The sequence below is a fragment of the Phocoena sinus genome, chromosome 18, assembly GCF_008692025.1.
Source record: "Phocoena sinus isolate mPhoSin1 chromosome 18, mPhoSin1.pri, whole genome shotgun sequence".
NCBI classification, from domain to species: Eukaryota; Metazoa; Chordata; class Mammalia; order Artiodactyla; family Phocoenidae; genus Phocoena; species Phocoena sinus.
In genome coordinates, this window is record NC_045780.1 from 2509835 (window position 1) to 2536660 (window position 26826).

The 26826-nt window shown below is 44.5% G+C and overlaps 1 protein-coding gene across 5 annotated transcripts in view; it reads right to left on the bottom strand.

The window, feature by feature from the left end:
• SACS (sacsin molecular chaperone) overlaps nucleotides 1-26826 on the bottom strand; it is a 75691-nt gene that overhangs the window by 14785 nt on the left and 34080 nt on the right. The window contains exons 1-8 of one of the 5 annotated variants that reach the window (XM_032610748.1): nucleotides 24406-24630; nucleotides 24189-24339; nucleotides 18326-18413; nucleotides 17342-17427; nucleotides 14547-14658; nucleotides 11694-11840; nucleotides 8145-9636; nucleotides 7438-7529 (exon numbers count right to left, since the gene is read on the bottom strand). In XM_032610748.1, the coding sequence (XP_032466639.1) occupies nucleotides 7438-7529; nucleotides 8145-9636; nucleotides 11694-11840; nucleotides 14547-14658; nucleotides 17342-17427; nucleotides 18326-18413; nucleotides 24189-24339; nucleotides 24406-24416 (2179 nt within the window). In that variant the 5' untranslated portion in view covers nucleotides 24417-24630. Of the gene's footprint in view, nucleotides 1-894; nucleotides 4949-7437; nucleotides 7530-8144; nucleotides 9637-11693; nucleotides 11927-14546; nucleotides 14659-17341; nucleotides 17428-18325; nucleotides 18414-19291; nucleotides 20097-24188; nucleotides 24340-24405; nucleotides 24631-26826 lie in introns of those variants that run through there. The other 4 variants (XM_032610747.1, XM_032610749.1, XM_032610751.1 and 1 more) reach the window with 4 other exon arrangements.

The window sequence follows — 26826 nt, forward strand, 5'->3', positions numbered from 1 at the left end:
CTATCCAATATCCTTGCATGAACTTTGGAACTTATAAAATATGCCTACCTTCAGGAAAGTTATCTAATATCAATGTATAAATAACATGCCAATAAAACCTGCACACCACACGTAGCATGCGATTAACACCAGTCATGCTCAAATGAAAAAACAGCAGGGAAAACAAAGGAGAGAGAAAATGTAGTAGGACACAATTCTACGTACAAAAGTCAATTCAATCTGAAGTCCCAGTTTCTGTTTATTTCATATTTAAGCCTTTAGCTTTTACCCTAAAATATAAATGTTAACACAGAAAGAAGTCTCCCTGCCCTGGATTAGAAAGTCACTGAAACTGTTAAGCATCTCCAACAGTATCAGTAAAATAATTTCACAGTGTTTTAATAAATGACTTGTGTTTCTGTGGCCTAGCCTTTAAAATCGTCAGCACTGTCGAAAGAGGTTAAGTAGTACTGTTAGGGGTCCCTGGAGACAGAAAGTGCTTATCTAAGCTCTCAGCAGATGTGTCTGTTTAGAAATAGCTCTTCTCGGGGTAGTCTGTGCTTTCCTATAGATCAGTTCAAGATAACCACATCGACATGCTAAATCACTATTCAAGGACTGCACTACGTTTTTTGCTTATTTATGTGTTTATGTTCAGTCCTAACTTTGAGAAAGATTTTCATCATGAATGGAAATAGGATATTACGGTCTACTTCAAAATAAGGTGAGGGGCCAATTAAATGGTATGCCATCAGTCAGGCAAACCTTCAAAGGAAAAGGAAAAAAGGGAAAGAAAATGAGCACAGAGGGAAGGCGAGGACAGCCCACCGGCAGGCTCAGCATTCCCTCGGGCTCTCTGCAAGCCTGGCGGCGGCACCTAACACCCCAAGGGGGCTGGCGCAAACTTCATTCTACCTCGGAAGGCACAGCGCCATTCAGAACAGCACTCGTGATCAGCTTCTCTCCAGAAGTCATCACTGACACTGCTTCGGCTTCCTAGTTTCCATCCCTAATAGGAGACGGACAACAAGCGGGGAGATGGCTGACACAACCCCGAGTCCCCAGGGCAGGCGCTAACTGTGCAGCCTGCTGACATCAAGATCCTGTCTTCTTCTTTGCTCACACCTTAAAAATATAAGAATATATAGTCATAGCAGGTGTGGATGATCAGCCGCTTTTAACACAAGCTAGAAACCAAAGTTAATATTTATATGAATTATCACTATAACAATGACTTGGTTTCTAAATTTATTTCAGCTTCAAGGAAGAGACTGACTCAAAAAATAATGTTTACTATAAAAACAATTTCTGTAAAGCAAATCTTACATCCTCTGATCTTCCAAGTGAAACATGAACTGGGGGGAAATAATACAAGTTGAGTCAAAACTTGTTATTTAAAAAAAAAAAAGACAGTCAATAACTGACACTCAGCATTGTGCGAACAGTCAGCGGCCGTCCCTAATGGGAGCTGGCGGCCACTCTACCTTTGCTCGTTCCCCGGGGGCACTAGGCACACTGGACCACGCTCCTCTGTGGCCAGTCCACGCAGGGCCTCTCACTTCATCGGCACAGATCCCAGAATGGATCCCCCTCTGACCTTTTTAATCTCAATATTTACGTGCATCGTATAATAGGTGTGTGCACTCTCACACCTACCCATTAAATACCACAGCTTAAAATACCAATTTCAACATAATTATTTCATTTGAGACTAAACGTCCTATGAAATGAATGTTCCCAAGTCATTTGAATATGGTTTTATTGTGGTATGTGTAACAACCGCCTATATACTCCACTAGTATAGTTTCCTCTCTCCTTTAATAATTACCACCAGAAAAAAAATACTGATATAACTTCTAGCTACTTAGGTAAATGAAAAACCAGGATTCAAAGAATCAAATGAACAAAAACATCAGGCTACAAATGAACACATTTAGTCATCATACCTGAATATCCCCAGAGAAGTTGTTGTGCTAGAATATAATTAAATCCGTTCTTAGAAAAAGCCAGAATTGTCACAATTTTCACATGATGGCTACAGGAATTATTCTGTATCTTAAGATAACACAGTTTGCAGAATCTTACACATCATTATGTAAAAGAAAAGCCATAAACAAAACTCCAAACGTAGCAGAATATACATTTAAGATTTAAAGATGTATTTCAATACGAACTAAAACCAAACTATTAGCCATTCCTACCATTTGTCTGACTCAACTTTTTTTCTATTTATTTCCTCCAAAACCCATTGACCGGCTCCTCTAACTTCTGACTGTCACCCGTTTGCTCAGGTAACCTAACACAGAAATAATCTCGACCTGTAATAGGAAAAACGAAACAAAACAGAATCATCGTTCCAACTCTGCAGCTCTAGCAGGTCACGTAAACCCTTCAAATTCTTTCGGCTTCAATGTCCCCAGCCCTCAAAGGAGGGTGACGCTTATCTCAGGGTTGTGGAGAGCAAAGGAGATACTGAAGACACAAGAAATCCTGACTCACAGGCACAGTGGAGGGTCTGCCTTTTCGTCCTTGTCCGTGCAACACCATCCCACCTGGCCCAGCCGCGGGGGCTTAGCATTAGCTTGTCACCCAGGCACTGGGAGTACAAAAGAAGTAACAGACGGCCCCTGCTCTCAAGGATTCGTAGTCTGGCACAGTGAAAACGTGCCTGTGACCAGGCAAAGGGGAGCACATGGACTGCGACAGGGTCCGGGCTTGAACCAGAGACGGCCCCTCAGGTCTGCGGTGCCGGGCAGGGTCAGAGGCTCGAGAGTGGGAAAGGGAGCCGCTTGGACGAGGTGCGTGGGCTGAGGGTTAGAAGGTGAAGGAAAGTCACAGGGCCAAGTGGAGGAGGGAGCCAGTAGTCTAAGCAAAAGGAACACCGTGTGCAAAACACAGGTATGAGAAAACCTTAATTCGGGTAAAAAACCTTGAAGTGGGCGCTGTGCTGCACGGCGGTGACAAATCCCACAGGGTGCTGGTCTCACAGGGTGCAGGGAACTCAAGTTTGTGCACCTGCAAGCGCCTGTGGTGACGAGAACAGAAGAGGGACACCGAGGGGCCAACCACGGGACGCCCCGCAGGCCACACGAACAAGACCGCGCCTGTCCCGCGTCAGGATCTGCTCGAAACCCGCCAGTGGGGCAGGCGGCGATGAGACGAGGGATGTGGGCACAGTGACGGCGTGTCCCCGAGACAGAGGGCCTGCAGCACAGCCAGAGAAAATGCAATCCCCAGACCCCGGAGACTGGAGAACAAGGATGGCGAGCGAGGGCTTCATTCCTGGGCATGGTAACAGGTGCCTTTCTCAGGAGGAAGGACCGGGCAAGAGGAGAGACAGACGCAGAGAGAGGATGAGGACCCCAGCTGGGAGAATGCCGGCCTTGAGACTCCTAAGGAATTCCAAGGGCAGAATGATAGCAGCTGCCATTTCATCACCATTTCTTATGAGCAGGTAGCGTGTTAAACTGTACATGTTCTGTACACATCATCCGATCTTCAGAGAAACGCCTACCACAACTAAAATATTACAATTGAGGTTATCAATAAGCTGCCCCGCTGCGATAATGCAAACTGGATAAAACTCAGTTGGTAAGTTGTGACTGCCTGCCATCCTCCACTCAACCCTTTTTCTCATTTCATTCCACTTGTAAGAAAGCAATCTTGCATTTCATGTAATTGAATCTTGAGGGCCCCAGATATACTCTTTTTTTTACATCTTTATTGGAGTATAATTGCCTTACAATGGTGTGTTCGTTTCTGCTTTATAACAAAGTGAATCAGTTATACATATACATATATCCCTATATCTCCTCCCTCTTGCATCTCCCCCCTCTAGGTGGTCACAAAGCACTGAGCTGATCTCCCTGATATACTCTTAATGGAAGGATGTTCCTGTACTGCCATGATACTGATGAGGAAAGAGAGGCTCAGACAGGTCGGGTAATTTGTTCAAAGTCACACGATGGAGGAGTCGAGTCTGAGCCCAGATCTGTGCGGCCACAGAGCCCAGGCTTGTAACCACTACACTGCACTACACTGCCCCTCTTGAGACTGGGGTGATAACTGAAGGTATGGAGACCATGACATATGCGTGACAGTGGATGCCTGGGGGTGAATGAGTATACTCGAAGAAAGTAAGGAACAAAATGAGAGCTGAGCAAGGAGTTCCTGAACTAATCCCATTTAGGGGGTAAGCTGAGGAACGGGAATTCACAAATAATTCTCAGAAGCAGGCAAAGAAGTATAAGGACACCGAGAGAGTGGTATCATCAAAGCCAGGGAGTTCAAAGAGGGAGTGACCAATAATACCAAAGCTGCAGGGAGATCAGGTAAAAGGAACAGAACTTTCCACTAGATTTTATAATTTTTGAAAAGTCATTAACTGGTGACCTCAGTCAGGCAACTTTATTGGAATGATGTAGAAGCAAAAGTCCATGTGCTCTGATAACGGATGATGAGAAAGTACAGACAACAAACACACACCACTCCTTCCAGAAGCTGGACTATGTCGGGATGCAAGAACGTGAATCAAAGTCAAGGTCTGTTTTGTTTTCCCCCAAACGGAAAAGACAGAAGCGTGTAATTGCCAATGGGAAAGAGGCAACAGAGGTAAACGGTGAAAGTACAAGTAGTAACTTAATACTTAGCTCAGGATTTTAAATGTGAAGCAAGTGAAAGGTAAAACTACCACACAATGAGACAGATTTTGCTTGGGCTACAGAATTAGAGAAATACCCATTGCAGAGGAAAAAAACTTCATACTTCAATTGTATGCAGCAGTACTTTCAAAACTGGCCAATCAGATTTTACTGATAATTGGTAAACAGAAGTCCACAGTGCTTTGTGTCAGCAAAACAATCAGTCATTATTTAGAGCAAAAAAGATCCAGTGCTGTTAGACATCTGGGACGTTCCCTACCATAGGAAGGGAGCTACACAGACGTAATACTCTCGGCCTCTCCCCTCCCCACTCGTAATTCCCCACCTGCCCCACACACCAGAAAGAGGAATGACTTATCAACCAGTCAGGGTGAAGAGGCTCTGCCCCTGCGCAGGGAGACTCGTGGGGCAGGGTGTACCTGGGAAGGAAGCCCGAGGTCTCCCAGGGCCCCTGCAACTGGCCTGGCGAGCTCACCCGCCTCTGGAGGGGTCACAGCACAAGTCCACCATGCGCCGCAAGCCAGGAGCCCCACTACCAGGATTATCAGTAACACGGGGAGACTGGCGATGTCTACCTGCTGGATCCCTCTCTGTGCATCTCTTCACTGACGCGGCTCTCAGGAAAGCAGAGGTGTCATTTATTGGGTCCCCATCAGCCCCTACACATGTTTCATGTTTAATGTTCCCAAAACATGGCAATAAAGTAGTATCAAAAACAAATTTTTGCCTGGAACCAATGGTATAAAAGCAATAGAGAAGATACCCAGGAAGCAGTTACCCATCACCCATATATGGCCAGATAAAAATACCGGAAAGGCTAGAGATCAGGATTATTAAATAATCACCAGGGTGGCAGGCCAATACTTTAATCCAGATAGGAAAAGTGACCACGAAGACAACTTCTGGGGTAACTGAGCCACAGGTTACGGGCAACAAACACAGTGAAGACATCTCTTCTAGTTTAACAGTCAAAAAAAATTAACCAGGAGCCAGAGATAAAACATGGTATTGGTATGATCCTACAATAACAAATCAGAATCCACAGTAGGTGAGAAAATGAAAAGACGTACAGAGTGGGAAGACTTAGCGTTATAACAATGTCAAATTACCAAAGTTAAGAGTATATGAATTTAATTTGTCCCTAAAAATATTACAGTAGGTACCCCATCCATCTAAGGCCCGAGGAGCAAGTTGTGGCCATGTTCTGTGCTACAGGGTACTTGAACATTTTGAGTAAAAGCAGTATGATTCTGCTGGTTCTCTACCCCTTTCACCTGATTTGATTCTGAATAACTTCTGACTGATTTCCAAACCCCTATCTACCTCAGAAACTACTGGCCATTAACAAAAAAATCTGTCTTCAGAAGAAAGTGAAACCACACAATGAAATAGCGCAGCCATGAGAAAGGATGATCTACAACTGCGTGCACCAACCTGGACGGATCTCACAAACTCGGAGTAAGTGAGAGCAGCGGACAGAGTGCACACTGTGATCCCCCCACAGGGGGTACAATAACTCGCTGAATCAATCGGTGCTATTAAGAGTCAGGGTCACGGTTACCCTTGAGTGGACAGGACGGTCACAGAAAAGGCAGCCAGGAGTCCCTGGGTGTTGGCAGTCTTCTGGTTTTGATCTGGGCATGTTCAGTTTATAAGACTTCATTAGGCCTACATTTAAGATATGTATACTTTTCTGTACGTACATTATATTTCAACGTAACATTTTTATGTAAGAATGTAATAGAGAATTTGAAAAGTAAGGATTTCTAAAACTTTGGAGCAAAGAATGGCAAAGTAATAGGAATCCACGTTTAGACTCCCAAAAAGGCTACTCTGAAGATGACAACTCCCAGTTAAGGAAGGGATCTCGATATTGGGAACAGCAGTGTCCCAGGGACACCCTCCCAGTTCACACCCGCACTCCCTTCAGCGTCACTCTGCTCCATCCTGAACTCGCCTCCCCCATTCCAGCTCCTTTCCCTTCTGTTTACATGAATGATGCACAGTCATCACCTTTGAAAAGAAAACAGCATATAGTATAAAAGACACATAACAAAGAATATGCTTTACAACCTCAACGAGTAGGACAAATCTAGAATTTTTCAGGCCAATATCTAACTTAGAAAAAGATCAGGCAACAGTCTTACAAGAGAAAGGATGCTCACAAAAGTTGAAAGATAATACTAAACAGAACCATGGTGATTTTTTTCCCAAAAAGGATTCCCAATAAAAGACACCCAGCCTTCGCTACGACCCCAGGAGTGCCCTCTCCTGGCCCTGCGGCAGAGGTCATTTTGTCAGCCTGCATCTCCTCGACGCTGCCTCAGGACAGCCACACAGAACTGAGGAGGCAGGTGGTGTGAGGACAGAGCAAGGCTGACGACCTTCTCTCCGCGCATGCGCCCTCTAACCCACGAGAGCGCCCTCACCACCGGATAGGCTACAAGGGATGAGGCTGGGGGCACAAATGGAAAAGAAACGGGGAGCACTGAAACCTGCAAAGCACTGCGCACGTGCCAGGGACCACATGCATAAAGGCACCCCGCCAGACCATGACAAGAGACTTTTAAATACAGTATCACGTTCGGATTCTTCTGGATGTCAGAATCCAGCACTGACACATCTTAAACTACAACAAGTGCGTGAAGTTGAACCACATGGGACTGCTGAGTGATAACGTCTAAAATGGGTAACTAATAATTTCGTAACGGTTCGACTTAATAGGAAACTTACATAAACTGTCATTTTAATCAATACATATATTAAAAAAACAACAACAACTAAACAGCTATAATACCTCTGGTTTGGGCAGCTTCCTTTAAAGCAGCCAGAAGGTGAGGCTTCAAGTTATCCAAAATAAATTTTCCTTCGAGACCTGGGAAAAGGGACCTAAAGGGTGAAAGAAACACAGCAATTTCAATCTTCTAACAATTCTAAGATACAGAAATTCAATCATATAATTTCAAGCCAGTTAAATGTAATTACTATATTACATCAATTATAAGGCACACATCTAATCACACTGCAACACTTTTTGATCAAGTATCATCCAGGCTTCACTTAAAACATGAGGACATCGTGGACCATATCTAAATCCAGAAATTGTCTAAACTTCTTAGAACAAAATTCATTTTATTTTCTGAAATGTCAATACACACCCTGAGTTATAAAGAATTATTTAGTGTGGTATTTTAATTAATTTAAATTAACTTCATCAAAATAATTCACTTTTGACTAACTGTAGTTACTATTAGCTCTTTATAACCATTCTTTTCTGTGTTCTGTTATTGGAATTTCCAAGAAAAACAACTGCTCGGACCCGCTCTTTAACTGGTAAACATCTGGATGCCTTTCACCTTAGAATGTAAAAATGTATCCTTTCCTATTTTAACAAAGCAGCTCTGCAAAAGTCACCCTAAGGTAACATCCACACTGACAGCTGACGAATTTCACAGCAGCCGACTGGAAGTGTGGGCAGGGGCAGAAGGTGGGGTCCGCGCATACCTGGGATAGTTTTCTGAGCTTATATAGGTCACATCTTGATCGGACACAGACGAGGAGAAAGGGATGAAACTTCCGTTCTGTAGGGGCAGCAGCTCCAGCCCCAGCAGCTCGCCGTAGGCCTGGTCGGAGAGCACGAACTCTAGCAGATGCAGCTTCTCAGCGGCGCTGGTACCGCCCAGGTGCGCTGCCTTCCGCAGCACCTGCCGGGTCCACGCGGGCGTCACCTTCCTCACGGGCCTCACGCTGGACACCGCGAGCTGAACGGCGGCGGCCACGTGGGCCGGGACCCTGACGACCTGCTTCCCTGAGCTCTGGAGATAGTTGAGCACGGACCTGGTGCATTCCAGACTCTCGTCCAGTTCCGAGAAGCACGCCTGCTCCAAGGGGACCCAGTGGCCGCTGAGGGAATACAGGACTGCGTGCTGGAACAGCTCGTGAAACAGAGGCTCCAACACGGGCTGCCAGTGCGCCGTGGCCCGCTTGACGTCGGGCCACAGCTTGTAGATGACGTCCACCGACAGGGGCAGGTCGGGGCTCCTTCCCGCTTGCAGACGTTCTATGGAGTCTAAGATCAGAGTGGCGTAGGCTCTAGGGACGACGTTCAGGACGAGAAACTCATTCCACAAGGCGGCCGGGTCCCTCCACTGGTCCAGCTCTCTCCATTTGATGCTCCTGCGATTGTCCGTCAGGCCAAAGAAGCCACTGATGTGAGCCGGGAGGCCAGTTTTGCTTTCCTCGCCAGGCGGTAAAGGAAGGAAGCAGAAGGCTTTCCCGGAGAACTCGGACGCTGCTCCTCCCTCCTGCTCATCTCCACTTGACAGCAGCATGGCTATTCCAATGACGGGGACGAACTTCAACTCATCAGCCAACGCATCAAGCCTACTACTAATCCCTCGCCCACCCACGCTGTTACACACCAGCCAAGACGTTTTCTGTGCACCCCTGGCACTCTCATCTTCTAAAACTATATTTATAGGGTACGTGACACAGGTTATGCTGTTGCTGGGAATCTTCTCACAATAGTTACTGATGGCGGCCCCCAGGATCTTTATAGAATCCGGCCGCTCCTGTGTCAGGGCCGCGCTCTCACTAGCAGTCACTCTGAAGACCAGCTTCTCCGTCCCATCGGCCTCGCGGACGTGTAAGGAGATGTCCTGCACACTTTTCAGAAAGAGCAGCACCGTGTCTGCATCTGCCCTGAAAGACTCAAACAACTCGAGAACCTTCTGCTTATTGTAGAGGTTACTACTAAGCTGGGAGGGCTGTAGCCGAAGGGGGAAACGGAAAAATGTTCCTGGAAAACTGCCATTTATAAACGTCTCCTTGGTGCTTCCAAAGATGCCAATAAATGGTGCAAACTGGTCTGAAAGTTCACTAATTTCTCTGCTGTCCTCTCTGAGATTCCAACATTGGCCTGATTCATGTGGACCAAAAAGCGTCTGATGAGGATCTAACATCCCAATCTGATCACCACTAAAGATACAAGGAACATCTGTAAAGGAAAATTCAAGTCATGATCAACTCTGAAATTTAAAGGACAATTGTAAGTACAACTACAATACATAGTTACTATCATATATTACACACGAAAAAGCATGAGACACAAGATGACTCTACACAGATTTATCTAAAAACAAACTAAGTCTAGCTTTGGAAATATAATTCTTTGAGCACAAAAAATGATTTCTCTTTTGATTCAAAAAGTACCAGGCATTGAGAGACTTTACATGATTGTTGTGAAAACCTAAGATACATCTTCAAACACTTATTAAACAATTAAAATACGTAAAGAGAATTTGGATATTTACACTCTCCCCATAGCCAAGTGAACCCAATTAAACAGAACAGAGTTGCAGCCTATGCTCAAAATAAAACTTCAACCACAGATTCTCTGAGAAAACAGGGAAGGGAAAGAACACAGATGATCAGCAAGCACCGTGCCCTGGAGCGAGTGAGAAATGGGCAGTGACTTGAGGGCCTAACCCTCACACAAGACACAACTCCGTGAGGTCCACCTGTAATACGCATGGTCACTGACCACAGCCTCAGGTGTCACAACCGCCGACTCCTAAGCTCTCGGGTATTTTAAGTAGGAAATGTTACATCCACTGGCCCAGCCACCATGTCCACCAGCAACGCCGGTCCACGGCCCCCTCATCCACACTCCCTGTTCCACTCCCACTATTGAAACTCCGTCAGGGAGGCTCCTGATGGTTGTAAAGCAGGACTCAAGAACTTCGTGAATCCTCGGATTAGAGAACAGCACCCCGGGTAACACTGTCCCACATAAATGTGATCGTTCTCCGATAGCGAACAAATCCACAGTGAGAGCAGGTGCTGGCCATCAGGGGAATCTCTAAACAATTCACTCCTGTACAACTGGCTCCATGCTTATGCAACTCACGTATGTGCCCCCATAAAATTTAAAAACTACTACATGACACAGATGTGAGGAGTAACTCACAAATACTTGAACACATGAATATTAATATTCATACAATTGTTATATAATGATTTCATCACTGTTATTACATAACACATAACTAATATTACTTAACACAATATCATACAATATATCATAATAATGTAAATGCAATTTAACAAATAGGCTTACTAAAAGTGGGCCATAGTGATGGTGACCCTATATCCCACTTGCCCAGGGCAGTCCCAATTCAGGCCAGTGTCTGAGAATAATACCACCTCTTTCACTCTCAGCAGTGTCCCAGTTTGGGCAATAAATTATGTGCCACTCTAGCTACAGCTACAGCTCTGCCAGCTCAACCCTCCTTCTCCTGCAAGTTCAAAATGCACAAACGGTTTCAAACTAAACGATAACAAGTGCTAATTTCATAAAAAAGTTTTATCACAAAACTATAGTAAATACTAAGAGCTCTGATTCTGGAAGAACAGCCATATACCCTTAGAGGTGTCTACCCTAAGAGTTTCAAGTATTTCCTACTATAACTATAAATCAGAAACCTCATATTCTTTCTAGATTACAAGCATGATTTCAAAGTAATGGTTAAAATACTCGTAAGTTTAAAGAGAGTAAAATTTTTATGAGGAAAGTGAGAAACCAGAGCCATTTCAAAGGTCCTCCCCTTGTCAGTTATTCAATACCACTGGATATTATACTTTCTTCTTCCTGTTATTTAAACCTATGTACAAGAAAATCTGTGAAAATCAGTTTGCCTGACTCTTAAAGATTTGCAGTGTAAAAGTTTTTAGAGTAACAATTTTGTGTAGGCTTTCAACAGCTCACGTAAAATCTCAAACCTCACATAAAATGACTTAATATACTACACTGATTCCACCAGAAATGATGGCATTAACTTTTGCATCACATGATGACGATTTGGCATAGTTACCATGGTAACTTGAGAAAACACAAGATGCACTGATATTTCATTGATATACTTCTTGCCACTGACAGAGAATTTGGGAAAAATGCCTTTTAAAACAGTATCATCTCTGAAGTTAACCCAATAAAGTATAAAATATAGGCTAAAATAATTTTCAGTCTCAAGACTGAAAAGCCAAACACCATACCTGTTATATGATAGACAGAATTGAACCCAATTCCAAATCTCCCGACCTTCAGAGGGTCGTCCTTTTTCCGGCTCCGTGCTATCTCCTGAATGCCGTGCCAGTCCTCCGGGGTGAAAACCGCATTGTTGTACACGTAGAGAGCTGGCCCTGGGCATCGAGAGGCACATGCAGGTGTTGAGAAAGAAGGGAGCCTGGGTGTTCACTTCTCTTACGATAACTTCCTCTACATAACACTGCTTATTTGATGGGAAGATGGAAAGAAATGAATGGAGTGACTGATTGAGCATTACAGTTTGGTTGTTGTTTTCACATTAAAAACAGAAATTACGGGGCTTCCCTGGTGGCGCAGTGGTTGAGAGTCCGCCTGCCGATGCAGGGGACACGGGTTCGTGCCCCAGTCCGGGAAGATCCCACATGCCGCGGAGCGGCTGGGCCCGTGAGCCATGGCCACTGAGCCTGCGCATCCGGAGCCTGTGCTCCGCAACGGGAGAGGCCACAACAGTGAGAGGCCCACGTACCGCAAAAAAAAAAAAAACCAGAAATTACAAATTAATGGTAAAAATTACCAGCAGAAGAAATATAGTATTGTTGACCAAAAATCCAAAAAGGAAAAATTATGGACTTAGATACTCAAAACACAGGGCAAAGAAGAAAATTAATCACAGCGTACTACTTTTAAATTTGTTCCTAAATAGAATATTTATTTATTTTTGTGAATGGAATTACCCGTAAATGTATAAGAAGACTAAAGAAACCCTGTTAATATATTATTTCATAGGGTGAAAAATAACCCTTCCACGTGCCTATGAATTCAAGCACAGATATGGGGATGCTGGCCACAGTTTGCTTTACAAAAATGGCGTGGCTGCTACTTGGAAAATAGTCAAAGTGGGGATATGAAAAGGCCAAGACCGCGAGGCTTTTGTAGGAAGGACAAGCACGTGGAGGCTGCCTCTACTAAACCCAGGCCACAGGGTGTCCTCAGACACAGCAGGAAAGGGCCTGGGGGAGCCCCAGATTTCGCCACACTCCTTCACTTGTACCTCTTAATTAACCACATCCTTGAAATCCTTAGTAAAGTGAGAAACTGGGGAAGATCTCTGAGTTTTCTGCATCGGATCTGACATTCTGAGTCTTTTGTAATCTCATTACATAACAAACAAGTTGAACTCAAGAGTTCTCGTGTACAACACTAAGTGTCAGTAAAGGGAAAAAACTGTGACCCAAGAAGATGACACCAGCCAAGATACCGCTCATGTCTGAATGCGAGAGAAAGACCCTCAAACACCACAAGCATGGAGGGCCCTCAACAAACATTTGTTAATTAAAGAGATCAAAGATCATGTCCACTTCCTTCTGTATGTGCAAGTTTTAAAAAATTGTCTAATCTGACGTCACTTTAAAGAGCCTCTAAGTATGCTTATGCATAAACTCAGCTAAATAATCTTGTTTCATAATTTTTTCTTTTAATGAGGTGAAGTCAGGGCTGGAAGGAAAAACTCCTAGACATGAGAGAATTGTGAAGCAGAATACTTCCAGGATCTCTTCCCGATCTCTTCCCGTATACAGTTCTACAGGACACTCCCCAAATCAGGATGACACCAGACAGAAAGCATTGTGACACACACAATCTCGTTGAACCCTCAAAGTGACTGGGGGCGGGGGGACTATGTTCTCGCCGCTCCACAGGGGAGAAGGCTGACAGGCAGCCAGCCTCAGGGCCCCGCCCAGGCACAGGGAGGAAACACGAGCGGCGGGCCCGACTGACACTCCACACATCAGCACCCCACGGACGTGGGCCACGGGGAGCCCCGTGCAGGATCAGGGTTCAGACAAAAGTCCCTCATATCTACGCGGGGTATCTTTCAACAATGACTACATTAAATCACAGACTCTCAGAGCCAGGAAACCTGACTGGTTTCACCCTCTCACCGAACAAATGAACAATGGGGGTGAGGTGACTTGCCCAAGATCATGAAGGGGGCAGGAGTCAGCACTAGAATGAAAACCTCCTGCCATACTACGTCTCATCCCATCTCCTTATAGAATTTTAAAAATGCAACTTCCATATCACAAATATGACCTAAGAATAAATATATGTATTTATTTACATAATAAATATATCATAAATGCTAAATATTTAGTATTTAGATGTTTAACAGTAATGTTGATTACCCTCCTAAATCATGAAACCTCTTAAAAAATATATGACTTAATCTCCTTAAAAATATGTCCAGGGAAGTCTGAACTGACCCTCCCTTTTCTCGATAACTTTCTACCACACACAGTCATTCAATCACCCTACTGACTTTAAAGCTGCACTAAAAGTTGCAAATGTTCTTTTCAACACAGCACTTCAAGGCGCAGGACTTCAGCAGTCTTTACGTTCGTTATCGCTTCTTTCTGTCTTTACTTTCATTTTCCTTACTCACTTCTCTCCTTCAATCTTTCTTCTCACCCTACTTCAAAATAATTCAAGGGCACTCTCAAAGCACGAAGTAATACACAAAGCCACAGCCTCTAACTTCTTTCCAAATGCACAGAAGTGTTCTATTTGTCTCGCTAATGATATAAATGCTCACAAGTTGACTGAACAGAATAAGAGATTTATGTATTTACATTGCTTATGACTCTGAGTTTCAAGATTTTTATTCTTCGCTCTGTAAAAATACCAACTAGCAGAGACATCTGCCCACAAAAAGCAGAGAAAAACATCTCTTGGAGTTAAATACGCCAAGAAGTGAAGGACAGGCGGTAACTTGACTGTTCATTAAACACTCAATTGTAAATCACTAAAACTCACCTGTTAGTACATAAAATAAAACTTGTCCATAACTAATTATTGATTCTTACCCTGATATTGTGCCATATCTTTTGACCAAAGAGTCTCTGTTCCATACTGAGTTTCATCATATAAAAATTTAACTTCTGTGGCCCCAGCATCTTCTGCATTCTGAATTAATTCCTAGTCAAGAAATACACCAAAAAATAATATTTAATAAAACAGTAATCTACTGCCCATCTTTGTATTCACCTATAATATTTAAAAAGTAATTACACATAAGTAAAGGAAACCCACTATTTGCATCATGAGCGAGGTCTTTGTACATTCTTACAGTTAGCAAGTGCTGATGTGTAGTCCTTCCACATTGCTTATTGTGTAGATCTGTGCACCAGCCAACTCAGTATAATTTTTCTCCCTTGGATATTTTAGTAGAATTCGACCTAGTTTAGTCTAACGTAAAGAACAGGTGACAGGGCTTCCCTGGTGGCGCAGTGGTTGAGAGTCCACCTGCCAATTCAGGGGATGTGGGTTCGTGCCCCGGTCCGGGAAGATCCCACATGCCGCGGAGCGGCTGGGCCCGTGAGCCATGGCCGCTGAGCCTGCGTGTCCGGAGCCTGTGCTCCACAGCGGGAGAGGCCACAACAGTGAGAGGCCCGCGTACAGCAAAAAAAAAAAAAAAAAAAAAAAAAAACAGGTGACAATTTCCTGGATGAGCTCTGAATTAGACCAAACCAAATCAAGGGGTTATATTTTAAATGGATGGGTCTTTAGACACAGAATAATCCACCCTGTATGAGCACACTCGTGAACCTCTAACTTTGGGGGGCACTATTTTTTACTTTCCCAGCACCCTGGAGTCACTAACAGGGGTGGGGGGTGGCAGGGATGGGCAGGAACCGCAGAGGGCGTACACTGATACTACAGCCATGCCGACAGCAAAGCCTTCATCAGAGCGGGTGACACAGCACACTGCCTGCATGCAACAAGACAAGCATCAGACTGAGTGCGGGAGCAGTGTGCAAATGAGAGCTGGTTGTGACATCAGGTGGGTGGTGAGTTCACCCCGTGCACACCAGAAGGCTGGGGACAGTTATCCCACATGCCGTTCAACCCCAAACACGAACACGTGACCACGCTTTTATCTACCTCCTCATCAGCTGCAAAGTCTTCCTGTTTACACAACTTCCCATTTCTCATGGGATTTTTAAGACTCACTCCCACCCTATTTAGTCTAGTAGAATCCCTAAAAATTAGCAATCTTATTTACATTAGGGTATAATATAAAAGAATATTAAAGGTAGAAATAAAAATTAAATAGGTAGCAAAATGCAAGTTTAACTTACAGGATGATAGCACTTTAGAGGCTGGATCTTGCTTTCATCTGGATAGCTACTTGAGACTTATGTGTATTTTAGGCAACAGAGATGAAGAAAACAAGATAACATCCCAAGTCCCAGATTCCAACTATCAGTCTCAAGTTGAACAAAAAATACGATGGGGCCCTTCTTCTCAGGGGATCTCTTTCACACTGACTCTGAGAAGAAGAGGCAATAAATGTGCCAATTTGCATAAGATCTTGAGCTAGTCACTAAAATTTCTCTGGATCTGTTTCAGCAAACATCACACAAGGTGGTGGCCTAAGTCTAGGTAATTCTAAGATTCCTATTACATCTAAAGCGGTAGAATTCTACTAAAATATCCAAGGGACAAAAATCATACTGAGTTGGCTGGTACACATATCTACACAATAAGCAAAGTGGAAGGACTACACATCAGCGCTTGCTGAGCCTAAGAATGTACAAAGACCTTGTCACGACCACTGCCTTGTTTGCCAACAGGATCTCTATCACTCATTTTCGAATTGATGAGGCCCTACTAAATCCTATCTTAAATTTATTCTGTTCACCTCTCTCTACCCCCATAACCCAATAATGACACTCTTCCCACCTTCACTTTCCTAATATCTCAATATAAAAATGGCTTTCAAATTAGCCTTCTGTGAGCCACCGATGCCTGTTCTCAGAGACAGACTTAAACTGCCCCAGTGCCTCATCATTATTAAACTCCCTAGGGTACAGCGCTCCTCAGTCAGCGCCTGCCTGAGTATGACTAACACTAAGGTAAGCTAAACTGACCTAGCGCTTATTCTCTAAAATGTTACCATCTAAACTAGAAAATATAATAAGAGCTAAGATATTGAACATAATAAACACTAACTAATTAGAGGAAAATGCATAATAATTGATCTACTTTTACACTTAATTAAGGAAGTTTCTTATTAAGCTTAAATACAAAATCTAACTTTTGCAGTGTCTTCCATTTGCATTCTTTTATGATTGTTCAGTTTGTTTTTTTAATGAGTGTATTCAAACTAAAAGAATATACTGTAAATAGAAATACTTAACTAAAACAATTATCCTTTTAAATAAACTCTCCCAAAAAGCAAACTTCTAAATCTAGGGGAGTCAAACAGGCATGGGTTCATGGCCCCTGAATGTGGGTTTTGTCTTATTTTATTTGGTCGGCTGGTTGGTTTGCAATGCCCCTGCACAATGTTTTACATAAAATTACATTACAGAATTACATAAAATTACCAAATAAATGTTCCTAGAGCAACACTGCATGACTACGGCACACTGCGGCTTAGGGGGCTCCTTTGCCTCTGAAACCTCACATATTTACATGGACTGCATCTCAAGCCATCCCATCCAGCGTACGCACTGCAGGTGCAGAGGGAAACAGACACAGCCATTCAAATCTAGACAAAATTCTAACATGTAAATACTAACAGGCCTTGTAAGTAATACTACTCTGTCTCATTTTTATCAATGTAAATGCACACATGCACACACCCACACCTCACCTTAAGAATCTGTCCTCCTTCTGGATATCTTCTTAAAATGTCCTTGAGGAAATCAACAAGTGGGGGAGTTGTTTGACCAAATCGACCTGAGAACACGGGTAAAACAACTTAGAAGAAAGTCCAGTCCTCTGGCCTATTATCAACATGTTATTTGGTTCTGAGACACAATGAAGGTGTGCAAGTTCTGACTTCACACACTTCACTGCAGCCCTCTGGTACGAGGGCTACCTGACTAAACAGATTCAGTACAAAGTAAAGCAGATTCAATTTTATCAAATCTCAAGATTTTTAATTAAACTACAAATTAGGTTTTTAAAAACTGTTCAAACATATACCAAATGTCACATAAGATTATTAATTCAAAAATAAAGAGCATGGCGGGGTGTTGCTATTTTCCGAAGCAAATGAAATAAATGGCGCTATTTTGTGGCTGCTTTGCCACTAAGTAATAAGCCAGAGATTCTGGTGCCTGTTATGACATCCTTAATGGTCGCAAACTCAGCCAATGTTCTGAGTGTTTTGAAACACGGCACAATGTCTCAACGGCTGCCCAGTTCAAATACCCTAAAGTCTCTCCTAAACTGGAGATTCTCAGAACTGACCAACCAGGTCACCTTCAGACAGGTGACAGCAAAGCGTAGGGAGCATGGGGGAAGGGAAATAATTTCTCAGATGCACAGAATAAAAATACATCTGTTTATAAGTAAAAAAGAAATCTGTGCTTAAGACAAAATCATCACTATGAATTTATCTGCATCATTTTGGTACAACTACCCGCCACGACCAAGCATCCACAGGACCCTGCCCGCAGACTACTCCACCCAATGCATCCTTACAGCTCACTGGCTCCACCCACACCTGTGTTCCTCTGGCCCTGACATCCCCTCATCACATCCAAATGTTATGTACATTCATTTTATTTTTAAAACATAATCTTCATGCGACTAAAAATTGAATTTACTCCTGGTAAAGTCAATGTTATACCTCCCCCTTTTAAGCCTCTTGATTGAAGGTTTACAAAAAGATGACAATTTTGGGAAGTCAGATCTCCAATCCTGATCCAGTCAGATAACTGAAAAAAAGAAAATAAAATTATGAAAAGCAATATAGTTCCTAATTCTGTAAGTTCAAAACTTTACCTCATTTTTTTTTTACCTAAGAAATGTTTGTTTTACAAAACAGTAATAGAGTCACAGATGTAGAAAACAAACCTATGATTACCAGGGGGGAAATGGGGGAGGGATAAATTGGGAGATTGGGATTGACATGTACACACTACTATATATGAAATAGATAATTAATAAAGACCTACTGTATAGCACAGGGAACTCTACTCAATACTCTGTAATGGCCTATATGGGAAAAGAATCTAAAAAAGAGTGGATTTATGTATATGCATAACAACAAAAAAGAAATATTGTTTGCTAAGTGTCCATATAAGGAAATAAGTTGTTCTGGAGAAGTGAATAGTCCAGAGAACAAAAATTTAGTCATAAATTTTATTTTAAAATGTAAATGCTTTTTCCTTAAATAATTACAAATAGATAAAGATATATAGATTCTGCTTTAGAATAATTTTTAAAATTTTATGGTGAATCAGGAGTATCAACATAAACAAAATCATTCTTTTGATCGGCATTTCCAGAGAGTATTACTCAGAACAGAGCTCCATGGGATTCGACAGATATTAGAGGACCAAAAAAAAAAAGCTTTAATTTGTTGGAATAATTTGGTTTTTAGGGCACTCAACATATTAATATTATGGTAACCTTCTTTAAAAGGATTATACTATGTGGTATTTCACAAATTTTAGCAGTAATTCTTTTTTCATTTATTTTGAAGAGCATCTTGTAAGATACTGTTCCTAGAAATACACTTTGGTAAACTGCTTATAGACGTTGTTATAAAAAAGCTATGATGTGAAAGGAAGAGATAAGTGAGGACTCCAACCTCTGAAGCTGCTTGGGTCTATGATTTCCCCAACTGGCTTTCCTGAAAAATGCCTCAATATACGTTTTCCTTTCGGTGACTGCTCTGCTTCCCACAAAGGCAGGGTACAGTGTGTGATCATGACCCACAGGAGCAGGTAATGGACTGCTTTTCTGAAAAAAAAGCCAGATCCACTTCTCCCCAGCAGCGCACTCATGCTACTGAGGAGTGACTTTCAGGCAACAGTCCGCAATCGCTACCCCAGCTCTCGCCTCTGGTAGAAGAGGTGAGAACTGCCTCTGCAACTGACCCTTCCTTGACAGGGAGGACAGGGTTCTGAAGGACACTGCTCTCCATATCACGACTCCACCATCTCCATCGTCCACCCCCCACCTCACACGGCTGCCCTCCAGGCTCCCAAAGCTCGGCCTGCCAAAAGGCGGCTTCAGCGGCCCTCCTCCACGGACAGTGGCACCAGCGTGTCCATTCCCAGTTCCCCTCACATCTAACTCGGTCTTCTCCACTTCCAATTGTTCAGACTCTCAACTTCTGTTGGATTTTTATAACCATCTCCCATCTGGTCTCCTTACTTTCTGTACATCATCTTCATTCTAGTCCCCATTTCTAAAATACAAATCTGGACATGGTTGTTAACGGTTGTTACAGCTCCCAGTTTATAAACACTTTCACATATGTGCTCCCACTGAATCTTAAGGCAAGCCTGTAAAAAAAACCTCTGTGCACAGGAAATACAGACAAAGATAATCACAACAGTACTGTTGCTAACAACAAAAATCCAGAAACAACCCAAATCCTATGACATATTCATACAGTGGAATATTATACAGCAATGAAAATGACTAAACTGTACATAAATTGGGGTGAATATTCATAACATAATATTAAGTGAAAAAAGCTAAATCCAAGTTGCTACATATAGCATAATAAGCTTCTTGTTAAGTTCATAAACAACTAAAAGTAAACAGTATATTGTTTAGCTTATACACACACATCCATACAAACACAGGTATCCACACACACACACACACACACACACAAACACACACACACTTACGATAAAACTATTGAAACAACTATAAAAAGGCAACCGAATAGAACACACGAAGAGGTAAGGCAAAAGAGATAGGCATACAGGCTGGGGAAGAAAAGAACAGAGGGAAAGGAAACCGGCAACAGCATTGTAGTTCTCCAGTTGGATGATGTCATCAAGGTTGTTCATTCTATTATTAATTAACTAATTAACTGATTACTAAAAGAGAGCTATGCATAAGCCAAGGACTAGTAGTCCAATTCAGTTAGCGAAGGTACTTTTAAAGAAGAACAGCAAGAAGGGAGGAAGGAAGGAAATCTGTAACACAGGAAGATGTCTCCAGGTGTTAAAGAGGACTTGAAAATGAAGAATACACGGAGTAGAACCCTGTTGGTGACAACACACCCAACTGCTGTGTGAGCCTGACACTGAATGCTTTTGGTAGATTGTAATCAGTGGCCCATAGCAAGGCGGTGATTCTCCCAAAGAGAAATCAAGCAGCAGAGATAACCTCAACAGTGCTACCTGCTTTCTCCCCCTGAGCCTGCCAAGACTTGGGAGTTCTGCTTGGGCCTCTCTCCTTGGACCCTAAATCATTCAACCAAGCAAAGTGACACTGGTCGTGTTCATCTCCAGAGGCAACGAAACCTTAAACGTTGCCCATTTCAGTCTTCATATTTTGTTTCAAACAGAATGATGACAAAATACTTTGAACGCCGGGTCTCTGTTCAGGCCAGCCTAAGCCTCCCTTAAGGACCTCAGAGACGCTCACTTTCATTTACTAGGAAACAATAACTCTCTCCAAATTGTGAAGCAAATAGTGTAATATTAACTGCAGTCTGGATCTCCCAACACTTCTTCCTCTGTTCAGCTGTCAAGAACACAAGGAGGTTCTCAAGATTCAAGAGCTGATAGGCAGGACATTGCTGATCAACTAAAAGACAGGATAGGTAAGCAATACTTCAAACCTCCGGGTTTGAGGCTCAAACACATTTGGCTCGAGGAGAAAGTGTCAGGAAGATACGCAGCTCTAACGAACAGCTTCACTCTCTTCACAGGACAGGAAGAAGAACTTACAGATTCCTCTTCCAGACCAGGAAAAGCAAGAGAGACAAGGAGAAGAAGGATGGTAGGTGACCTGGAAAGACTGAGGACCAAGTAAGTGCCCAATGCTAAGTCCAAAACCAACCAGAGCCAGCGAGTGACACCGAGGTGTCAGCAGCTTTTGTTTCTTTTTACCCTGAAACATGCAGAAGTCTCACCAATGATTCAAATCTAAGAGGTTCTGAGCGGCACTGAATAAAAACGGAAAGAAACCACCTCTGTGAAAGATTCGCTTATAAAAAGGAGACCCTTCTTGATGACACGCGTTAGCATCACTAAGTTCACCAGTTCAGCAGAAGTCACAGCCCGTCCTCTGCATCAGGAGAGAACTGTGCCCTCTGACTGTTTTCTAGGAGACCTCCATCCTTGAGTTCAAAGTTCACTTTTAATGGTTTAAGCTCTTCTTTGTTTTAAAGAACTTTACATTTAACTTTTATTTATTCGCAATAGGCAGCCTGACAGGTGCTCTCTGATGTGGAATAGTCAGAAGTCCATAGACTTTGGAATCAGACAGACGTGGGTTCAAATCCTGACTTGATACTTTATCTCTCTGAATCTTAGCTTTGCTCTTCTACAAAAGGGACTAGTCACAACCATCTCATGAGGCTGGCTGTTCTGAGTAGTAAATGAGATGATACATGGAAAGTCCCCAGCAGAACAGTGTGTGGAACATGGTTAAGTGCTCAGCAAATGTTAATCATATTCCCAGTGAGTTTACCAAGGTGCAGAAGGAGAAACGCACTAAGCAAGTTGCTTCCCAAAATCATGTCCCCAGCCCTGACCGCTATCCCTTGAGCTTCAGTGCCAGAGCCATAGCTGGCTGTTGACGATCACGCCCTAGACTCTTACACAGCAGAGACCTCAGAACTGGTTAGAATTCCTTTTATCCCATTCCTACCAGAAACAGGAAAACAGATTCTAACATGTTACTTAACTTGGCCTGTTACCCGCTGGTAATACAGGAACAGGATCTAGGTCATTTACCTCTTCACGCATTTTCCTAGATGCTTTATACTCTGCCACCAGCTCAAACATATGCAAAAGCGAACTGAAACTTGGATCCCCCGGAACTTGTTCATCTCTGCTAACTGAGCATTCTTTTCCTGGTCTGACTCAAGGCCTGTGAACATCCTTGGCCGGGCCTTCTCCCTTATTCTACATCCAACACCGCCACCACCCCTCCCTCGGTCTGCACAAATACACACCCCCGTCCGGTACCAAACCACCATAATTTTGTCTTTTACAAAGCCCGCTGTGCATCCTTTCCTCTCAGTTTCAGCTCCACGATCGAAGGCTGGAAGCTCACCCCTCTCTCTAGCACAAGCTTCCTAACTAGACTCCCCGCCGCGCACCCACTCAATCTGAAACACGCTGCACACCACGCCCGCGTCCACCATCCCACAGCAGTGCTTTGCAGAGACACTTCCAGAAACCTTTCCAATAGCAAGACAGAGCCCCAACTGACTCTTTGGCTCTGACCACATCTAGGGAATAAGATGACAAAGGAGGACCAGAGGAACAACCAAAGAAGTAGGTAGAGGACCCGGGTGGGTACACAGGAAGGTCAAGAGTCTGGGGCAGACACAGATAAAGAGGTAAGAATGAGAAGCTTTCCTCTTCAGTCCTGCCCAAAGCCCTCAATCAAGCCACTGTCTCACACCAAAGACCCTGGGGAACCAAGGAGTAAGGAGAACTGATCCCTGGAGGAACACAAGAATCTGTCTAAGAAGGCAAGAGACCAGAGGGTGCACCCAGGCACACAGAAGGCCAAGATTACACTGAGAGGTTACAAATCACGGGTACCAAGCATGTCCCCAATATTTGTACTGTGTAGTAAGGAAATCCAATACTTGAAATGCCATCCTGGGTGGTTCAAGCAGTCCTTGTGTATCTGGTTCAACTCTTTTTTACCTCTTTATCACTTAAAAAGTGAAGATATTTACTAGGATAAAATAATAAGTTAATTTCTAGTAAAACGTCTCCATTTAACACCTCCTTTAAGAAAACTGTAGTATTTCCACCAGTCTTAAAGGTTATATATAACATGAAATACTCCAATTTTCCAAAGTTTTGATCTGTTATATCATTCATTTGCACCTTACAAGTTTTACTATAAATTTCCTCCTCAAAATAACAGCTTCCATGTTAAAGTATGCCTGAAGAGCCTCTCAGTCCTAAATTTCTGTGATTCAGAGATGGGTAGAAACATCTAAGACATAAAAGGTGAAAAAGTACTGACCAGGATTCCAGTTAAATGCATAACAAAGTCAGAAATATATGAGTAATGATGAAGTCACTTCAGTGGTTATGGCTCCGAAGAAGCAAACCAAAAAAGCAAACAAAAAAAACCCCTCTTGCTAAAACGCCCATCAAAAAAGTATCTTAATTTCAGGAAGTGAAGATTCAGACAAAAGGGGGGAGGGGGAAACAATGCTGAAACGGCAAATCGACAGAAATCACAGCAGTGACAGGCACACAGCCCCGTCATTCGATCGGTATCCACCAGGCATGATCATTCCCAGGCGAGCGGGAGCCCGGTCGCCCGTCCCGGCCGCCCCATCCCCGGCCTCTCCCCCCAGACCCCGTCCCCGGTACACCCCGTCCTCCGCCCCCGTCCCCGGGTCCCCGTCCCCGGTCCCCAGGCCCCATCCCCGGGCCCAGTCCCCGGTCCTGCCGTCCCCAGGCCCCGTCCCCAAGCCCCTCGCCCCAGCCGCCCCATCCCCAGACCCCACCCCCGTCCCCGGGACCCCGTCCCCGCCCTACCTGTCGGCCTCCGAGCCACAGACGCTGCTCCGACGCGGGGAAGCCCGTCTCGGCCGCGAGGCGCCGCTTCACGTCGCGCACCGTCCAGGTCGCGGGCACCGCCATCGTCCTGCAGCCCACGCAGCCGGGAAGCACGGTCACCCGGAGCCACCTGTGTGAAGGCAAAGGCCTCAGCGGGCGCCACGTGGGGCCGTGCCCTGGGCCGACCCGCGCTCACCTGTCGCCCATGACTTGTCCTCACCGCCGGCGCTGCCGCGCCCGCACCATGCTCCCGCCGCAGCCCGCGCCTCCCGGCCCGGCCCGCCGACTGGGAGCCGCTGGAGGAAGCGTCGGCCGAGCAGGGGCCGGCAGAGGCGGCGGCGCGCTCCCGGCCGCAAGGGCCCCGGAGGCGCCGCCCGCGGGCACGCGCCCGCCAGGACCGTTAGCTGAGGAGACGCCTGGCCTGCGCGTAAGGCCCACCCGCAGGTTCTGCCCCAGGCCCCAGGCCCCGCCCAAGGCCCCGCCCCTCATGGACCGTTCCGGAGGAGATGCCCCTCCCGTCAAGCCCCGCGTCTCCCTCACCTTTCCTTGAGGAGACCCTAGACCCACCAGGCCCCGCCCCTCCCTCAGGCCCCTCCCCGCCCATCAGGACTCGACCCGCCTACAGGCTCCACCCCACCCGGATCTGTAGTTGAGAAGCTGCCTGGCCCCGCCCCTCCCTCACGCCCCGCCCCCGCCCCCCCTCCATCCGTCTGCGACAATGCAAGGCAGGGACCGCCTGCAACACTCCGCTGGAAACGCGGGACTCAGGTTTACAGAAGACTTGTGTTTTCCTTGACCGAGTTCAAAAGTGCCAGGACATGCAGAACTAGACCTGCAGGGCCTACGTCTCCTTCAACCGTAGTGATTTGAGTCTCTGGAAGCATCTCCAAATGAGGTTGACGGTGGCCTCTCGGGCACCAGCGGGGAACGAGGCGGCCGCAGAACAGTGTCCCCGCGGATTCGTTTCCTCTTTGTTTTTAAGGTACAAAAGGAGGATCGATGATTCGGTTTCCTGATGGAGTAAGGACTGCCAGCAGGAAAGTGATAGATGAGAATGCACGCGAGCGTATCCTATGACGCGTTAAAACATATGCAACTTATTTTGGCAATATTGTCTTCTGTTGTTGTGGCCCGTTTCCCATCACACCTGCAAGCTCCTTGAAATCAGAAGCACGAGTCTCAGAGTTGATGGAATCGCCCCAGAGTGACTAACGTTGCCTTGTAATTTGAAAGTGTATGTGGCTTGTTGACGCTTCAGAACACGTCAGTCCTTTCTTCCGGCTAAGTCTCTCGTAGGTGTGGAAGAGACACATTGCAAAAAAAAAAAAGGCAACGTCTACTCAGGCAACTCAAAGGCTCTGTCGTGAACAGGTAAACTTGTGTGCTTCTTGTTTAAATACCCTTAATAGAATTAAATTTTAGTGTTGACCCCAAAAATGGTATTAAATACTGTTTTTCAATTTTACCCCCTCCTCCACAGAAAATATTACTCAGAACTCACTATCAGTCATAAAGATACAAAACACCCTTACAGCTGTTCCATCCCTTCCTTCCAACCGTATTTAAAAGTGAAGTTGCTATAAGTCATGCAGGTTTTTCCCTACTTGGAACAAGTAAGCATGTTCAATCAATTACAGGAGAACATGCAAACTCAATATAAAGATCAGGCCAGAAAACCCTAACGGATGAACGTTCACGTTCACTTCTTCAATCAGACGAGGCCATACAAGCAAGTGCATTAGAATATCAACAAGTGGAAAGACTGTGAGCGCTCAGCCCTCTGCTAAAGTGCCAGGACAAATCTTTCACACCTCAATCCTTTGATAACCCTCAGATCTCTGATTTCCTTAAGGAGCCAGGCAAACAGGGTGTAGTGGAAAAGGAACAAAGGTGCAGAGTGAAGACTCGAGAGACAAGAAATGACCTGAAGGCAGAGGATTTCACAAGAAGTGAAGCAGATTTGGCTAGGGAAGGAGGCTGATCACAAAAAGCTTTGAACACCTGGAGTTCAAAGTACACTCAGGATATCCTTTAAAGGGTTGGTCAGCATGGGGAATGCAAATCTGGAACTCAGGCAAGGGGTCAAAGCTAAGGATATAGATTAGGGAATCATTCTTTTAATCACTCTGTTGATATTTGTTAAACCTCTCCTGTGTTCTAGAGGCACACACTTCTAACTTGCAGGAATACAGCAATGAACAAAACAGAGTCTCTATGTCATGCTTACATTTTGAGGAAGAAGACAATAATAAACAAGTGGACAAATGATACATAAATTCACGCTATGAGGTCAGCCAGTTCTGTTTAAGTGAGGGGAGGGGGTTGGGGCAGTGCAAGATGGGACAGGAAAGGCACTCGGATGGTCGCAGAACTTCTTCCTAAGAAGTGACAGCAGAGGCCTGGGTGAAACACAAGAAGATGAGCTTATCCAAAGAGAACTTACAAAGGGGGCAGAGAACTGGTGCAGCTCACACTCCCCTCCTCTTTCACCTGCACTTGGTGTCGCTGCCTAATTCTTCCCCCTCTTCCAGTTCTCTCTCTGATCCATGCCCAACCCCACACAAACTCAGATTTGGAATTAGTGTCTCCTGTTACTGGTGGCTTCCCGGGGCCTGGA